The sequence below is a fragment of the Andrographis paniculata genome, unplaced genomic scaffold (genome assembly GCF_009805555.1).
Source record: "Andrographis paniculata isolate CXL003 unplaced genomic scaffold, ASM980555v1 Contig80END, whole genome shotgun sequence".
NCBI classification, from domain to species: domain Eukaryota; kingdom Viridiplantae; phylum Streptophyta; class Magnoliopsida; order Lamiales; family Acanthaceae; genus Andrographis; species Andrographis paniculata.
The window spans coordinates 4081653-4098576 of record NW_026137618.1 but is presented as its reverse complement, the minus strand read 5'-3'; the positions used below and the strand labels follow the sequence as shown (position 1 = coordinate 4098576).

General features: G+C 33.2%; 2 protein-coding genes across 2 annotated transcripts in view; one reads left to right on the top strand and one right to left on the bottom strand.

Moving 5' to 3' along the window:
* Positions 1–235: 235 nt before the first annotated feature.
* LOC127240987 (uncharacterized mitochondrial protein AtMg00810-like) lies at positions 236–849 on the top strand. Its single transcript, XM_051259861.1, has 2 exons — positions 236–336; positions 438–849. Exons 1-2 carry the CDS (start codon positions 236–238, stop codon positions 847–849), a joined length of 513 nt encoding a protein of 170 aa, XP_051115818.1.
* Positions 850–3661: 2812 nt separating this feature from the next.
* LOC127240941 (callose synthase 10-like) overlaps positions 3662–16924 on the bottom strand; it is a 30886-nt gene continuing 17623 nt past the window's right edge. The window contains 15 exon segments of the mRNA XM_051259812.1: positions 3662–3936; positions 4029–4211; positions 4318–4368; positions 5165–5284; positions 5574–5676; positions 5849–6007; positions 6186–6274; positions 6770–6883; positions 7099–7257; positions 8648–8695; positions 8787–8963; positions 9039–9091; positions 9493–9605; positions 9717–9800; positions 9882–9997. Of these exon segments, the coding sequence (XP_051115769.1) occupies positions 3691–3936; positions 4029–4211; positions 4318–4368; positions 5165–5284; positions 5574–5676; positions 5849–6007; positions 6186–6274; positions 6770–6883; positions 7099–7257; positions 8648–8695; positions 8787–8963; positions 9039–9091; positions 9493–9605; positions 9717–9800; positions 9882–9997 (1815 nt within the window). The 3' untranslated portion in view covers positions 3662–3690.

Here is a 16924-nt window from a genome sequence, read left to right as displayed (position 1 = left end):
AAGAGGAAAAACTGTATAGACTGCACAAAGCACTATACATGCTGAAGCAAGCACCGAGATGCTAGAACAATACGATTGATGCATATTTCCAGAAAAATAGATTTATGAAAAGTCCTTCTGAACCATCTCTCTACGTGAAGAAAAGTGATAATGATTTTTGATGGTTTGCCTATATGCCGATGATCTAATCTATGTACGAACAAATGACGCAATTGTGAAATAGTTCAAAGAAGCGATGATGAGAAAGTTTGAAATGACAGATCTTGGAATGATGGAGTATTTTCTTGGCATTCAAGTAATGCAAGAAAATGGAAATATCTTCATCTCTCAAGAGAAGTATGTTGCAGACATGCTAAAGAAGTTTAGAATGGAGAATTGCAAGCCCGCTGCGACAACAATGGCCCTCAACGAAAGATTAAACTTTGTTGATGGTGCAGAAAAATTCGACCTAAGCATTTATCGGAGCCTTGTCGAATCTTCATCTACCTAACACACACAAGGCCGGATATCTTACATGTTGTAAGTTTGATTTCCAGATTTATGAGCAATCCAAGCAAGTCACAATTTGCGGCTGCAAAAAGGATTCTCCATTACATTCAAGGGACAAAACATCTTGGCATCAAATATTCGATGGATGAGAATAATGAGTTGCTTGGATTCAGGGATAGTGATTGGCTGGAAGCCAAGATGACAGGAAGAGGACATTGGGATACATTTTTTGCTTGGGATCAAAAGCAATTTCGTGGAGTACGAAGAAGCAAAATTCAGTTGATATGTCATCCGCAGAGGCGGAGTACATTGCTGCGAATGAAGCGGTTCGAGAAGCAGTTTGGCTCAGAAGAATTTTAAAGGATTTGTTACAGAGATATGGACCCACTCCAATTTTCTGTGATAATATGGCAACAATTTCCATGACAAAGAATCCAGTGTTTCATGGAAGAACAAAACACATCAAGCTGAGACATCATTTTATCTGTACAAAGGTGCAAGAAAAAGAAATCTTTATGGAACATGTTAGGACCACAACACAGTTTGCCAATGCACTCACGAAGGCAGTCACCGAATAGAAGCTTCAACAGTTCGAGAAAGATATTGGGATTACAAATTAAGAGGGGGTGTTAGATAAAATTTGTAATAACAAAATAAAAAGAATAAGAATTCCAACTCACCAAATATTCAAGAACAGACTTTTACTATTCCCAATGTATTAATAAATTTTACATACTACAAATAATTTTCCTATAAATACCCATGTAGTATGAGCATTTGGAAAATAAGAAACATCAAGGTTCCTTTCTAATAAAATTTCTCTCCATTATAATTCTCTTCCACAACTCTCCAATTCCGACATATTTCATTATGCGTATAGAAGTCACAAGCTTTGAAGCAAGGGGGAGTGTTAATTAAGTGCTTCAAATTATTATAGTTATTCAATAAATAATATGTGCATATATTTTAGGAGTTGTATTAAGTTATATGTGCATATATTTTATGTCGAAAGCCAAGTCCGTAGCATTTTTTGAAGCGGCAAAACTTCATGTTCGTATAGGTAATTCCTTTAGCCTCGCCCATGCACGATGATTTTTCAAAGAAATTATTAAGAGACTAAACCTCAACCTAACTCTCCTGCAAGTCCGAACACACTCTTTTGGATAATAATACTAAACCTCAACCTAACTCTCCTACAAGTCCGAACACACTCTTTTGGATAATAAATCATGCGTGTTCCAATATTCTAAATGTGAGCTTTCCACATTGAATTCAGCTCCCAGCATTAGTGTCTCACGCTATGACAATTGAATGAACTTTAACCATCACGATAACATATTGTTTGTCAGTTTCTTGGTCAATGGATGTGAGCGATTCCACTCTATACAATTCGACATACAAAGCTTCGGCTTCATGATAATTCAAACCGCGCTAACATTTTACAAATGATAAACGATAGTCTTACGCTTAACCGCGATTTGCCATCCTCCTAAGCCATCGAAATATTACTCCCAACTTTGTGCACGCATAATAATCTCAAGAATTATTATTGTTGTCAAAGTATTTGCAGTATTCCACATTTAATTGAAGTCAAATTATATTTGACAATTCCTAAAGTGTGAGTAACGTAATAACCAATTTTCGAAAAAGAATTTTAACCAACACTTCATAAATTAATTTATACAAAATTAATCCTAGGGACATCAAAATTCATTCCCTGTGTTTTGCAAACACATTAATTAATTTTCTCAAATTTATTATACGATATTTTGGCAAAATAAAAGTAGATTCAATTTATAATATTCGGACATACATCTATATTTATAAAATTTAAATATTAGAATTTTAATTTGAGAATTATATCCACTTCCCCCCCCCCCCCTATTCTTCACACAGAAATTAAGAGGAAAGAAACCTTTTTACTATATTCCATTACATGGTGTTGTTTTTTTTCAAAAACCGTCCATAAAATCTCAACACAATCAAATACAACGCAGTCCCACCGCCCATGGGCTGCACCAAATCTTTGATCATTTGATAATCGTTGATGCATTGCACTGGAGACAAACCAAAAATTTGTGTCCGGCTGCCTGCCCCAACCGATGCAATTTTTTTTTCTTCTTCTAATTAGAAAGTCTGAATGCGCACGGATCTATTTCAAAATCAATTCTAACAAATTGATTTTTGAAAATATATATATTCCAATATTCTCAAATTTGGACATCTTTCCAAATTTAATTTTCATATCCGCCACATCCAAGATCTTTCGAAAATATCGTATAAGATTGTTGGAGAAATATTCTAAATTGAATGAAAATACGAATAAATCGAATTGCGCAGGAATACATGATCTTGGATATACTTTGAGTCGCGTAGATTCATTTTCCTTATACGATATTTCGACCTTATTAACGCTTCGGATTACACAATTCGTACTGGAATAAAACAAAGCTAACACTAATTTTTTTTTTTTTTCTCTCAATTATGTGAAACAAGAATATATTAATATATTTGAAAGAATTTTTTCTGAAAAGATTTGAACTTCAATTTAAATTTAAAAGACACCATCTTTGTCAATATTGAAAATAATAATTTTCAAACAATATGTACCATAATTTTCAGCTTCATTAAATTATTTTACACTTTTTCAATATCATATAGGTTTTATCGAGTGCGCACTCCACGCGATCCTTCTCGAAAATAGCTCAATACAACATTCATTATCTTCGAATAAATCCAATAACAAAAAAATAACCAGGAAGGTCAAACTGGGTCACATCTCGAATCTATCATTGCAATCTCTAGGTTCTTGGGGCTGGAACGAATTAGTTTTTATGACATAACTGATTCTGAATTTCGTAAAACCCATCCTATGCCCGCCCATTGCCATCCCGGTTACCCTATCACTTCAAAATGTTAACTTATTCTACCGTTATATGCTATGCATGCATCCTAATTAGGCCAATAAACATGACATATATATGGTACAGAATAAATTTATTTGCAACACAATATTTAATTAAACATGACCAAATTCTACCAAAAATGATTTCAAATGTGTGCAATAAATTCCAGAGCAACCAATCAAACAGGTTCACAGTATCCAGTCTTGCAGGCTAAATTGGAGCTATTTTTCGAAATTAAAAGTATACAAGGAAGCTATTGTAAGATGAAAGGGATCAGTTGTCTTTACTGTTAAAGCTAGAAAGAATCGGCCTCAATGTTTGCTTTGTTCCCAGCAAGGATGAGGGATATCTCCAAACCACGGCTAAATGCTTGGTTAAAGAGCAATCGTGACTGGAATGTCGACACAAAAGGGAACCATGACAGAAAAGTGATGGGAACAAAGATGAGCATACCCATTCCAGCGTCGTACATTCGTGCAAACTCACGTACCGAATCCCAAACCCCGAGATATCGCACAAACTTCTTCCATGTAATTGCCATCTGTAATGTCATAAACAAGGTGAATGGTAAGACATTGTTTGCCGCTATGCTCGGATGAAAGAAAAGCGAGCAACTCCATGAGGTTCACTTACAGAGAGAATGAACCATCCAGTGGGAATAAATGCGAGGATGCCAGCAAAAAAGTCGGATATGTATATTATTTTGAACATCACAACCAGGCAAAGGGCAACAATAAGTCCAATGGCTGTAGCCCCTTGGAAAAACCGTAGCATTAGGTGGAAATTTTGAGACTTCCTGGGGCTAAATGTGAATACCTGAAATATAGACGAGGTGAAGCAATTATTTATACAAGACATTTTAACACTGAGTTAAAGATTGATATAATCGCAATAATGAGAATCTGACGGCAGGAAGACCAACCTTAAAAATCATAACGATTCCGACCAGTGCAACCCAAGAGAAGCCATAGACCTAATACATTAAAGTGTCACAGTAAAATGTCAGAAGCCAACTAATATGCGCCATAAAAAACATTCAAAGTAAAAAATACGGCAATGTTATAATTTATCCATGGGTTAGAAACACTTCAACAGCTTTTCTATGGGAACCAATATTAACAAAATCAAAAAGAGCTCCACAGTTTCTGTTTAAACACCAATTGCTGCTCAAAATGGACATCGATCACTACTTTAGACAATGTTAAATGATATTAACTAACTCTCCCATCAAAAAGTTTAAACTTATAGGGACACATACCATTTATTTATCTATGTTTTTATGGGAGTCAATTACCAACATGCAGAAATTCTGAATGATTTAAAGGGGAAGAGATTATTACATGTCTGTTAAATATGGGGGCAATATTAACATTATACAATACAATAAATAGTATGGCATATTAAATCAAATGGGAAAAATTATAATAAATATTGGGACAAAAACAAAGCACATGTGATAAAGAGAAGTATGCAAATATAGTGATAAAGACAAATGTGACAAGAACTAGATTAAAATCCCTGGAAAAAAAATGAAAAAACACATACAAAATTATGGTTATATCTTATAGTATATACCATATCTTTTATTTGAAAGAAGAGTTCTTAGATGTAAATTATGTTAATAGCATAGGGGTTGCGTTTTTTTTTTTTTTTTTTGGTTAGAAGGAAAGGGGATTCATCTCATATGTTCATAAACACATTATAGCAAACGAAAACTGAATGTTTCAATCAAAATATTATTCATATAAAAGCAAATGAAGAAACTATACCACAAGGGATGTACTGTGATTAGCAGCATGGAGTCTATACACAACACCATATTGAAAGACGATAAATCTCAAGCTCAAGATTGTTTCAAGTATACGGCCTCTCAAAGTTTGAATATGCATCTGCAGAACAGAAGATCTCTTGTCAGTTTATGTACAGATAGGCTATTTCAAGCAACATACATTCATAAGCCTACACAGTGAACAGGTAGTTTCAAAATGATGATAACAGTCGATCATTTGTTCATTAGAAAGTTAAATCCATCAATATACTAGAAATTTTAAAAAATAATATAAAATGTCATTCAATGCACCCATCTGAATAATACAAATGTGTTGTTTATTCTGATCATTTACATTTACTGGTTTCTCTTTTATATATGAATTATCCATCGAGTTCATTGGGCCAAACCTGCTCTTCATTCCACCAAGATTCCCAGCTGTATTCTCCTTTGACACCAACTCCACCTTTATACATAAGCCAATTGGTCCAATCATCAAAATCATCTACAGTTCTGTACAATGCAGCTTAAATATTTTAATACGAGGGTTAAAGTTTAAAGGCAGAAACCTATTAAAGAAGAATACACCATACGACGGAGCCCACTTTTTATTATATTAACGAACTAAATGAAAAACATATTAGACAGGGACTAAAGGTAGTAATGTGCAGATGAAACAACTTACTTCTGCCATTCAAATCCAGAAGGATTGAATATATAAGGGGCAAAAAGCCAAGAGATGACAAGAAACCAACTGCTTAGAGTTAGTAGAAAGAAGGAAGAAGAACCACCCTTTGAGTAACCGTAGGCAATGTATACAATGAGCAGCATTGCAATTTCCAGCCTGAGAAAAGTACAGTTGTCACCGAAATATATCTAGTCTCAATAATATGCATGAAACAGGAATACACTTTCTCTTAAAGAGAATGCATGAAACAAACAGAAACAAGCAAGTTCGTGGTTTTAACAATGCACTTGTATACTTGCAACTGTGCACATGTAGTCTAACAAATAATACTTACGCTTTTACAAAATGGCTTCTTGAGTAAAGTCGATAGTTCTCTGCAAACTTGATGTGCCGGACAACAAAACCTCTTCCAGTTGCTCGGTACTGCAAAATCATATTTCACATAAGATAACAATGGCCTACATAGTTATTTTTTTATTCATATACATTCTCTCGAACGCTAGACCATTTAACTTATGTAACCATAAGCTAGAGATTTCTTGTTAAACATAATTATCTTTGTTCACTAGATATAACTTTTACTAAGGGTGTGTTTACTTTATGTTTCTTTTCTTTTCTTTTTTTTGAGTGTATTTGTTTGGTTCTGATAGATTTTTAGGTGAAATAGTTGATGGGTGTAATGTTTTGTATGGAAAATAGGAGTTAAGAAGTGATGCGTGTGGACGGATTGGATAGTAAATTCTTTTAAAAAAGATACAAAGTTAACAGAACCTAGCTTTGGGGATGATGATATAAAATTTGTTGGAACAGAGTATTGTGCTAAATCTTTAGAACTAAGTATTTTATGTCGTTTCTATCTTAGTCATTTAATTCATGTATTTGAAGTTCATCTAATGGAAAATCTAGGAATGCGAGTACCTTTGCCCCTCCATGGAGTATAGTGCGTCCAAAATAATGAGTCCTGGTTCCTAGTGAAAAGGTAAAGAACACAGAACATAGCTGAAGTTGCATTGTGATGAAGCTGAAAACAGCCTGCAGTTAAATTAAAAGGTGTCAGGGATAATAAATTTAACCATATGTTACTTCTAAAATAAACCCGCACAACAAATTCAGCAAAACAAAATGTTGACTTGCATCCACAAGTAGGAGATCCCATATAATATATACTTGTTTAATGATCGCTGCACCAATTTTTATGAGTAAGAAAAATTAACTTAAAACATATTTTGAAGAACATTCGAACGTACCTGCATCAATCCAATTTCAAGTATAAAACCCATGATCATGGGAATAGCAGTGAAAATTCCAATTTGGACCAAAAACTGAGTATTCAGAACAGCATCTATTGCAGTGTTTCCCAGCAATTTAGCTTCACGTGAAATTGCCCTATCAAGTCCAGAGAAAGCCTGAAAGAGAAGCAGTAAAGGTGATAATAAAAATATATTTACAGCAACATATACACCAAAGATTGCAGAAGAATTAGAAAAAGATTATCTCGTTTGTTCCCCGAGGATTAAGGACTACGATTATTAAATGAACCATTTGGATCACGGTATTAAATTTTTAATTCCATCTGGAAAAGATTCAACTGCCACTTATTTCTCACTTCAGAAACTTTTTTCCAGATATATTAGTCAATATTCCTCTTATGTACACAAAAATGCAGCAATAGAGCCAAGGAAGACCGTGTTGGACAGTTGCATCCACTCTTAAATTTATCTTCCTCACAAAGTCATTTCATTCATTCCCTGATCATGAAGTGCCAATTCCTTCATTTTCTTATAGGCTTAACCTTATTTGGGAAATTCTACTTTCAAAGGACACAAAATAAATAACCTTATTTGCATTCTCCAGCCCCCTCAGAAGTGTTTTACCACACAACATTCCATCAATTCAAGCAAACTAAATATAACTTGAGTTCAAAGAGATTCATCAGACTGTATCCCAGCTTATAATTATAAGTAGTATCTGTGCTATAATATTATCAAAAAAAAATAAAAATGGCCATGATACTAGGCTAGCTAATATATATGATTGTTCACGACAATCATATGAAATACTGAGGATCAAGCCCACCAAAATTGAAATACAATCATTATACAATCATATGTGACGGATTTCTTATACAATCATTGTACTGATAGAAGCCCACCAAAGTTCATACTCATGAACTATGCAAACTTTGGGTCACATTATTCTGCATTCCATAGTGATATCTATAAGCCTAATCTTCTGGGGAATGTAAAAAATAATTTAATAAAATTTGAGCTTATAAAACACTGATAAAGTACAAAATAGAAAAGAAACTTGCTACCTCTAAGACACATTAACCATAATTGAAATGCAAGTAAATTAAGGGGCCTTGAAGAGGGGTGATATATATCCTTACAGTATAAAGAAGAAAAATAAATAAATAAAAAAGAAAGAAACAATAGGTAAATGCTCAAGTCAATCAAAGATTGGAATTGATGGGAAGAGAAGATTTTATAAAATAGATAGGGTTCATAAATACTGCCAAAATATATTCATATTTGTTTTAGTTACTTGGATGAAATGCAGAAACTTGTTGATACAAGCTTAAAGTTGTTCTTCAAAGTAAAAGCTTTGGAGCTCACTCAACATTTCAAAAAAGTTATCATTCTATATCCAACATAATTTTCTAAGTTTAGAGCATCAATGAGAGATCATATATTCAGGATAAATGTAAGTAATAGTCTAACTTTACTGGGTTAGCATACCCAAAGATACATCATTCGACAAGCAAAGAGAAGATGACATGATGGAATGAGATGTTACCAGATATGCTCTTCCATAGAGGAAAATATAAATGGTGAGAACTGTCATCTGCATTGAAAGCGAAGGTTTTAGGAGGGTTGAGAACTTTCAAGAAGTAACAACTCATAAAAGAGACAGTAGAATGTATTAAGCATCCTACCATTGTGCAGACATAATAACCGACAGTTGTGAAAAAGAAGGAAAGCATTCTGAAGAAATCAAAAAGTTGTCCAAGCCTGTAGATGTCCCGACTCAGAACTTGCTCTCCATTTCCCCCAGCCACTTTGCCTTCGAACAAGGCAATTTGGTTCAAACCAACATCTCTCCCTTTTCCAACCTAATAATGAAAATATCAAAAGGATAGCATGAAAAAATGTCCTTCCTTTGATGCATTGAGTCAGTTCAAGCAAACCTGAATATATTCATGGTGAGTAATGTTTCCTTGCCGCAAGGTTGAATTGAACCCTACATATTGAAGAATATATGATGTCACAGTCACTGATATAGATATCCAGCAAATACCTGGCTTCTAGTGATGAAAATACTTCCTTGACGCTTTGAAAACAATCAAAAACACAATTCTTTTCAGGGTTGAATGGCTAACCCACATAATAACACAGGGAAACACAATTCACCATACAGAAAAATAGCCAATGCTGTTTCCACAGAGAAATTTCTTGAACAAATACCTCAAATCAGGCAATAATTCTATGGTATGTCCCAAATAATAATAATAATAATAATATAAATCAGGAAGAAAATGTACTGTCTCCACAGCATCCAAGCAAAATTGTCTAACATACTTGAAGCAAGAAAATGAAATTAAATGATTTTGCAACATAAGCTGTACAAATGTCAAAACTCACCTGCATAAATATCTTCACTAATATTAATAACACGAGATGCTTTGCTAATCCCACCTCGCGTCACATGAAAAATTCTGTCAAAAACATCTGGATGTCCATAGTGCATACGGACTCTGCAAAATTTCATACCCCACAGTCAGATACATAAGATCGGCTTGCTGGGGTTTCAACCCTATAGAAAAAAGTAGACATTTCATGACATCCAAGAATAACTATGGACTTACTTAAGAGGTTTCGCTAACACACGTTGACCCAAAGTCACAAAACTAGACTCTTGGTTGGACATGAACCAGGCCAAGGAGGAAACACTGCATTATATAATTATAAATTAGATGGTTAACATATATTACATGCTGGTTAAAAGAGGCAGAAGGTAAGAGGTGTTCAACCTTCCCGTGAAAATATGTTCTCTTACACCCAGAATTGTGGGAGGTCGAAGACCATGCTTTCTATGGAATTCCTCAAGGAGATTTCTCATTTTCATGGCCTCTTCCAGATAATTGTCCTAGAAAACACAGACAAAAACAAGTTATGAAAAAGTGAAACACAATGTTTTATCAAATCAATGCAGAAAATTTGAACCAATGATAACTAAAGGTATAGGTACAGAGAAATGAATTAGCTATTTAAACATGTTATAATCTGGAAAAGGCTTGAGCTTATAATGGAGATATCAAGGGGCATCAATGTCCAAAAATTACTAGAGTTGAAAGATTAAAGTAATTTAAGCACCAACAACACAAACTTTTACCTATGCGAAATGTTAAACTTCCAAGCCACCTAAAAGTTTAAGCTGAACGAGAGAGCTGTCATTTTCTTTATTAATTTTTCATTCTTCCAATATTCCCTACCATGTGCAGGTGAGAAAACACACTTTTCCTTTCTTTTTTATTTTACCTTTTTTTTTTTTTTTACTTTTTTTTCTGATCGGGCATGTTTCTCTTCTTATTAATAGGTGATCCTAATATTCAAAAACCGTGCTAAAGACCAACCCACTTAAAGGATTATTTATATTTTTTCTGTCAACCTTTGTTTGACTATTATAGAAGATAATGGATTGGACCTTCTTGTGCAAAAGGTTTTTAATGGCTTGAAGTTCACAATAAACACATGTAAAAACCAACCCAGTTTGTAAAGTTGGTGTACGAGACAAGTTAGAGATAAAAATTGTAATTAGAAAATACTCAAACACTCTCAAATGTTGTAGTGTCAAGTCTATGCTTTGAAGATGTTCTACAATTTCCAGACTCAACAGAAGTCTATCTGAAGAAGGAAAAACCGGAGACCCAATTAGAGATGATAAAGAACTTGTAAACACTTTTACACTCATTTATATACGTGATCTGTTGGTTTTATTGAGCTATATGAGAGGCGAGTTGTGTTGGATGTTTGTTGATGTGTGAAGTCATTATAAATTTGGTGATAGGTTGTAGTGGATGATTCCTGAATTGGTATCCCAGAGGTAGGTTTTAATAACTAAAGTGGGTCAACAAACCCATCGTCTCATTTATTCCCTTGCTTGCATTTGCATTTATTCTACCAACATTGTGTTGTTACTACCATGACTTTACCAGGTGTGAACATTTGTGTTTTTTCACTTATGGTTCATAACTCTGCTGCATATTATTCGGAGGAGTTGGTCTCTTCATTTGATTGCAACAGTATTTCCAAAATTTGGAATTAGAGCACCATACTCAACCTCCTAAGTAGATCAACTTATGGATCAAAATGCTCAGAGAAGGCAGCTTCATAACCAGAACTCTGTTCGACAAAAATAATTATCAGTATTGGAAAACTTAAATTTTAGTTTTTCTAATGTTATTACCATGAACTTGCTACGTGTTAACAAATGTGGTTTTTTCACTTGTGGTTCATAACTCCGTTGTACATTACTGAGAGGAGTTAGCCTTTTCATTGACAGTTCGAGGGGATTGCAACCGTGTGTCCAAGAAATTGCAAACAAGATTTATATAGTAACCTAAAATAGAGCTTCCATCACACATTTCTACCTCTTTTGCAGTTGTAAATCCCTGTACTAGGGAATTTCCATGATTTTTATAGAGAAGACATTGTCATGGTTTTCCTTTCTGATACTGTAGAAATAGTCTCCCAATGAGTTGTTCGCCATAATGCGATAAATTCACTGACATCATATTTTGAAAATGAAATATTTAGGTGGAAACAATTAGGTATATCAGTTTGCCAGAAAGTTTTCAATTTCTTTCTAAACATTTTTTCTTTTTATTCCTTAATTAAGTTCAAGATTTGGCTTCAAAGGCCCTCAACATGCTTTGCACCGAGTAGCTTATTTTCTTTCAAAAGATCAACATACTTGCACTCGGACAAGCAAATACCCAACTTGGAGTGAGCAACTTCAATACAAAAAATATTTAGTTGACCAAAATCTAAGACATCATATAAAGAAAAATATCTCAGCAATAGTATTTTGGTTGTATCATCGCCAATTATCACAATATTACCAATGGAGGCGATGAAAAAAATTATCCCAGCCTTAGTATGACCATAGAAAACTGATTGATCAACATCACATAGTTATAGTCCGGATTTCATGATGTTCAAATATATTTTAGATAGATAGTTTAGTTGATATTATTTAGATTTGTTAGTTATCATATAATCAGATCTACTAGATTAGATTATTATTATCTATATATGTTAGTAGATTTTGTTGTTATTATTTAGTTTTAGCCTTTTGTATTAGGTCTACAAATAGACCTTAATTTAATTATCAATACATCTCAGAAATTTTTTTTACATGGCATCAGAGTTTACTTTTCTTCTGAAATAGACACAATCTACTAATTCACGTTTTCTCTGAGTACATCCCACAATGTACCGGAGGATTTTCTTTCAAATATGAGATCCGCTACCACCACCATCGTATTCTTAATTTGGAAAACACTTGCCACCAAATATCATTATCAGAAACAATGCATATAAGTTACCAGTGTCGGTCAATGTTTCGTCAATTCCGTCAGTCAACACCAGTCAACACAATCAATAATTTTGTTTCCACCAACTTTAGCTGCATGTGCAAGTGTTCAATTGCAAGAATTTTCTCGCGACAATAAACGTGAGATATTTTCAGTGTATCTGTCAAGTTTTCAGTTTTGATTAAGGATTTTTAGTTTGGTACTTAGTTATCTGTTCGGAGTTTCTGCCTATTAGGGTTTAATCTCTCAGGGTTTAGCGCCGCCGTAGCGACAGAAAATCACCGGTTCCACCGCAAAAAACAAAAACACTATTTCGATGCCGCCGCAACGACAGAGAATCGTTTTTGCCGTTGCGACAGAGGATCGCCGGAGCGTGCCCGCTACAGAGGATTGATGCAATTAAAAACCTTAATTTGGGAAAAATTCTAATTTCTTAGGGTTTGACGTCCCGACCACGACAAAGAATTGATTTGAATGATAATGTCCAGTTATAAAATTCATCTACCTCTTATTTCTTTTGCCAAAACTCGAGTTTGCTTCTACATCACCAATTTGAGTTTGGGGCAAGGTGTTGAAATATATTTTAGATAGATATTTTAGTTGATATTATTTAGATTTGTTAGTTATCATATAATCATATCTCCTAGATTAAATTATTATTATCTATATATGTTTGTAGATCTGGTTGTTATTGTTTAGTTTTATTCTTTTGTATTAGCTCAATAAATAAACCTTAATTTCATTATCAATGCATCTAAGAAATTTCTCTTAGAATTTTTACACATGACAACTATGCTAAACCGCCCAAACCATGCTCTTAAAAACTACTTTATACAATATAATGTTTTATTCAACTTGCACACCAAATGAGTCTCCCCTTGAGTAACAAATCCCAATGGTTTCTCTATATAGATTGTCCTATGTAAGTCATCAAAGAGAAAATTTCAGTTCAAGTCGATGAAGGGACCAACTTTCTGAAGTCATTTTTGCCATAAGAAGATATGTATTAGTATAATCCAAGCGATAAGCTTGAGTATTCTCGTTTGCAAGCAGGCGAGCCATGAAATGTTTAACGAAGACATTGTAATGAGACTTGATGGTAAATACGCATGGACAACTAACATCGACGGATCTAACAAAACACGAGCAAACATCCAAAACTATCAACAAGAAGGCTTTTGGTATTTCTTGCATCACAACTATTTCACGTAGTATTGTGTTGTTCTAAATTGGTAATAACCACAACAGACACTAGTCTAGTGTTATGACTTAGGGTTATCGAAGAGAGAATTTATTCGAATCAATGAAAATAGAGTACCACATAGAAAAACCAATTTGCTCGGTAACCAAAACCAAAATAATGACTGTCTAACATGACCTAGATGCTCCCTGTATATAGGCGGACTTATAGGCCAAGCTCAAGACTCATAATCAACAATTAAACAGTAAATAAAATAATAAGAGAAATAATAAGAAATAAAATAATAATTATCCTAAATGAGTACGGTGTTTCTCCATCTTCTAATATAGACCTTGACTTTACCCGACTCCCTAACATCTAACCAAGAGTTTAGGCATCTTACTTAAAATGCCATTGACAAATCCTTCACATTTTCAAAAAGTATCTCCATGGTAGAAAGCTCCAAGAAAGCTAGGGAGTTGAATAAGGAGTCTTTCTCACCGCTGTTCTTACCCTAAACTTTTTCACCCTTCTCAAAACATACCAAAACAGATACATTGGTGTATGTTTATATTTGAGCTCTTACTTGCACACCCTCAAGCTAAATACAAATTAATGCATTAGTCTTACATAAAGTAAAATATTTAATGCTCCATAATGCAGACTGTCCGTGTAGGTTTGCCGTAGAAATTTAGAAAAAAAGGTATTTTATTTTACTAAAAAACCAAAGGAGAGAATATACATATTTATAAGTGTTACGTTTTGAGAGAAATTTTTGTGATGTCTTTTTATAATTAAAGTAAGGTCTATTTAGAGTGTATTTGTTTGAGGGTTTGGATTTTGAGTTGAAATTTAAATAATATAAATTGAAATTGGAATAGTTGTATAATATGATATAAATAGGTGTTGATATGATATTTTTTAATGTAAAATTAATTTTTAATATAATATAAAAAATAAAAAATAGGTATTTGATTTGATATTTTGAGGGGAGGAAAATCTGGTGAATAGTAGAAATTGGGGAAAAACTTTCAAAGAGTTAGACTATAAAAAAGGATAAAGTCAAATAATAACAACCTAGGTTTTGTTCTTTTATGGTTTGAAATTGATTTGAAATGGGGTGTTAGATTTGAGATTTTGTCTAAATAGTATTATGATTTGATGTTCTATGACAGAAAATGTTGTATTTTTATTGAAAACTGTATCAAAGTGAATAATGTTGAATTTGGTTTGAAATGATAAAAGAACAAACCGCTAATCTAGGAGCTATATCTAAATAATAACAACATAATTTAGTAAATATATCTAAATAATAACCTAATCTAATAGATATGATTAAATTATAGCTAAAAAATCTAAATAATAGCAATCAAAATATTTATCAAAAATATATTTCAACATTCCGCCTTAAACTCAATTTGGTAGTGTAGAAGCTAGCTCGAGTTTGGAAAAAGAAATAAGAGGTGAAGTTAAAATATGAATGGACTTCATAACTAGACATCATAATTCAATCGATTATCTGCCGTGGTGGGGGCTAAACCCTAAGAAAGTATAATTTTTCCAAAATTAAGGTTTCGAATTATAGCAATCCTCTATTGGAGGAACGTTCCGGCGATCCTCTGTCGCAACAGAGGTAACTTCAGCAAATTAAAATTTTGGCCAAATTAGGATTTTTAATGGCCACAATCCTTTGTCACCGCAGCGACATCAACAATTCATTGTCGTTACAGCGGCAATCAATTAGGGTTTTTATGAAGGCGATCCTTTGTCGGCGGCAGCACCAACAATCCTTTTTCGTCGTTGTGGTGTTAAATTTTAAAAACTTAAACCTTAATAAGCTGAAACTGTGGATAGATGATTGAATGCTAAACTAAAAAATTGATCAAAAAACTAGAATCATCTTGACATATAAGTTGAAAATATCTCAATATGTTGTCTACCCGAAAATTCCAGCAGTTGCATACCGAATGCAGCTGCACATACAGCCAAAGTCAGCGGCAACGAAATCGTTGACCTTTTGAGTGGCATTGAGCGATGGTGTTGATCAAATGTTGACCAATGCCGTTATCTCACACACGCTCTTTATGATAATGATATTTGGTGGTAAATGTTCTTCAAATTAGAAATATAATGACGGTAGTATAGGTTAAATGAATTGAAAAGTGACAAATAAAAAGGATTAGAATGAGATTTATTTTAAAAAATGTGGGAGATCTCAGATTTGAAAAGCAGACCTCCGAATACATTTCAAGTTACTGAATACATTCCAAGTTACAGGGATATACCTACTACCTACAGAAAATATGACTATGATACCATGTTACATTCTGAGAGAGAAATCTCTAAGATGTTCTTTTACAAGGAAATTAAGGTCCACTTATGCAAACTTATACAAAATGATAAAGTCAAAGAATAACAACCTAATTTAGTAGATACATTCAAATAATAAGAACTTAATCTAGTAGTTATATCTAAATAATAATAACATAATCTAATAGATATAATTAAATAATAACAAACAAATTTAAGTTATATCAACTAAAATATTTATCCAAGCTATATTTCAACAATAGGTATAGAGGGGAATATATCTAACAAAGAAAATCTAATATCCAATCATGATAATCCTAACTATATCTAAATATTAATCTATATAGATTATAAAGTCAAATAAATGGATAAATGAATCTAGCAAATGCTATGCTACAGGAAAATTTCTCACATAAACTTAAAACAAGAAACACATAGGATCCATAAGAATAACAAAATATCATTGCTTTTGAGGAAACAATTTAATTTACATCATTTATGTCGTATTAATCTTGTCTCCGTGTTCAACAGAAAATAACTGACTTGATATTAATGTTCTTTTTTATAACAATAACATGAAGAACCATATCAGGTTACCATAGATGTGCTTATATATATATGCTACTATAGCTCTATTGTCAATGGGTAAATAGTGCATCATATATAAACAAGAAGCTTAATCTTAACTTAAACCACTACCATATATATTATTAGCTAAATGAAATATAAGTTTTGTATTATTGGTTATTATATCCACACGTACTGTAGAACTATAGCTCTGGAGAGGTGCTGCTCGTTTTTATGACCTTCTTCATAAGTTTATCAATATCTCAGTGTATTATGCATCTTCAAAGTTACAACAAATTTGAATTTAGTTTCTATATTCTATTTTCTAGACATCATACAAACAAGAAAAGGAAGACCTTGAGCACTGACAGAATATGTACCGTGCAACAATAATCATACTGAAGGATTAAAATTCACAACT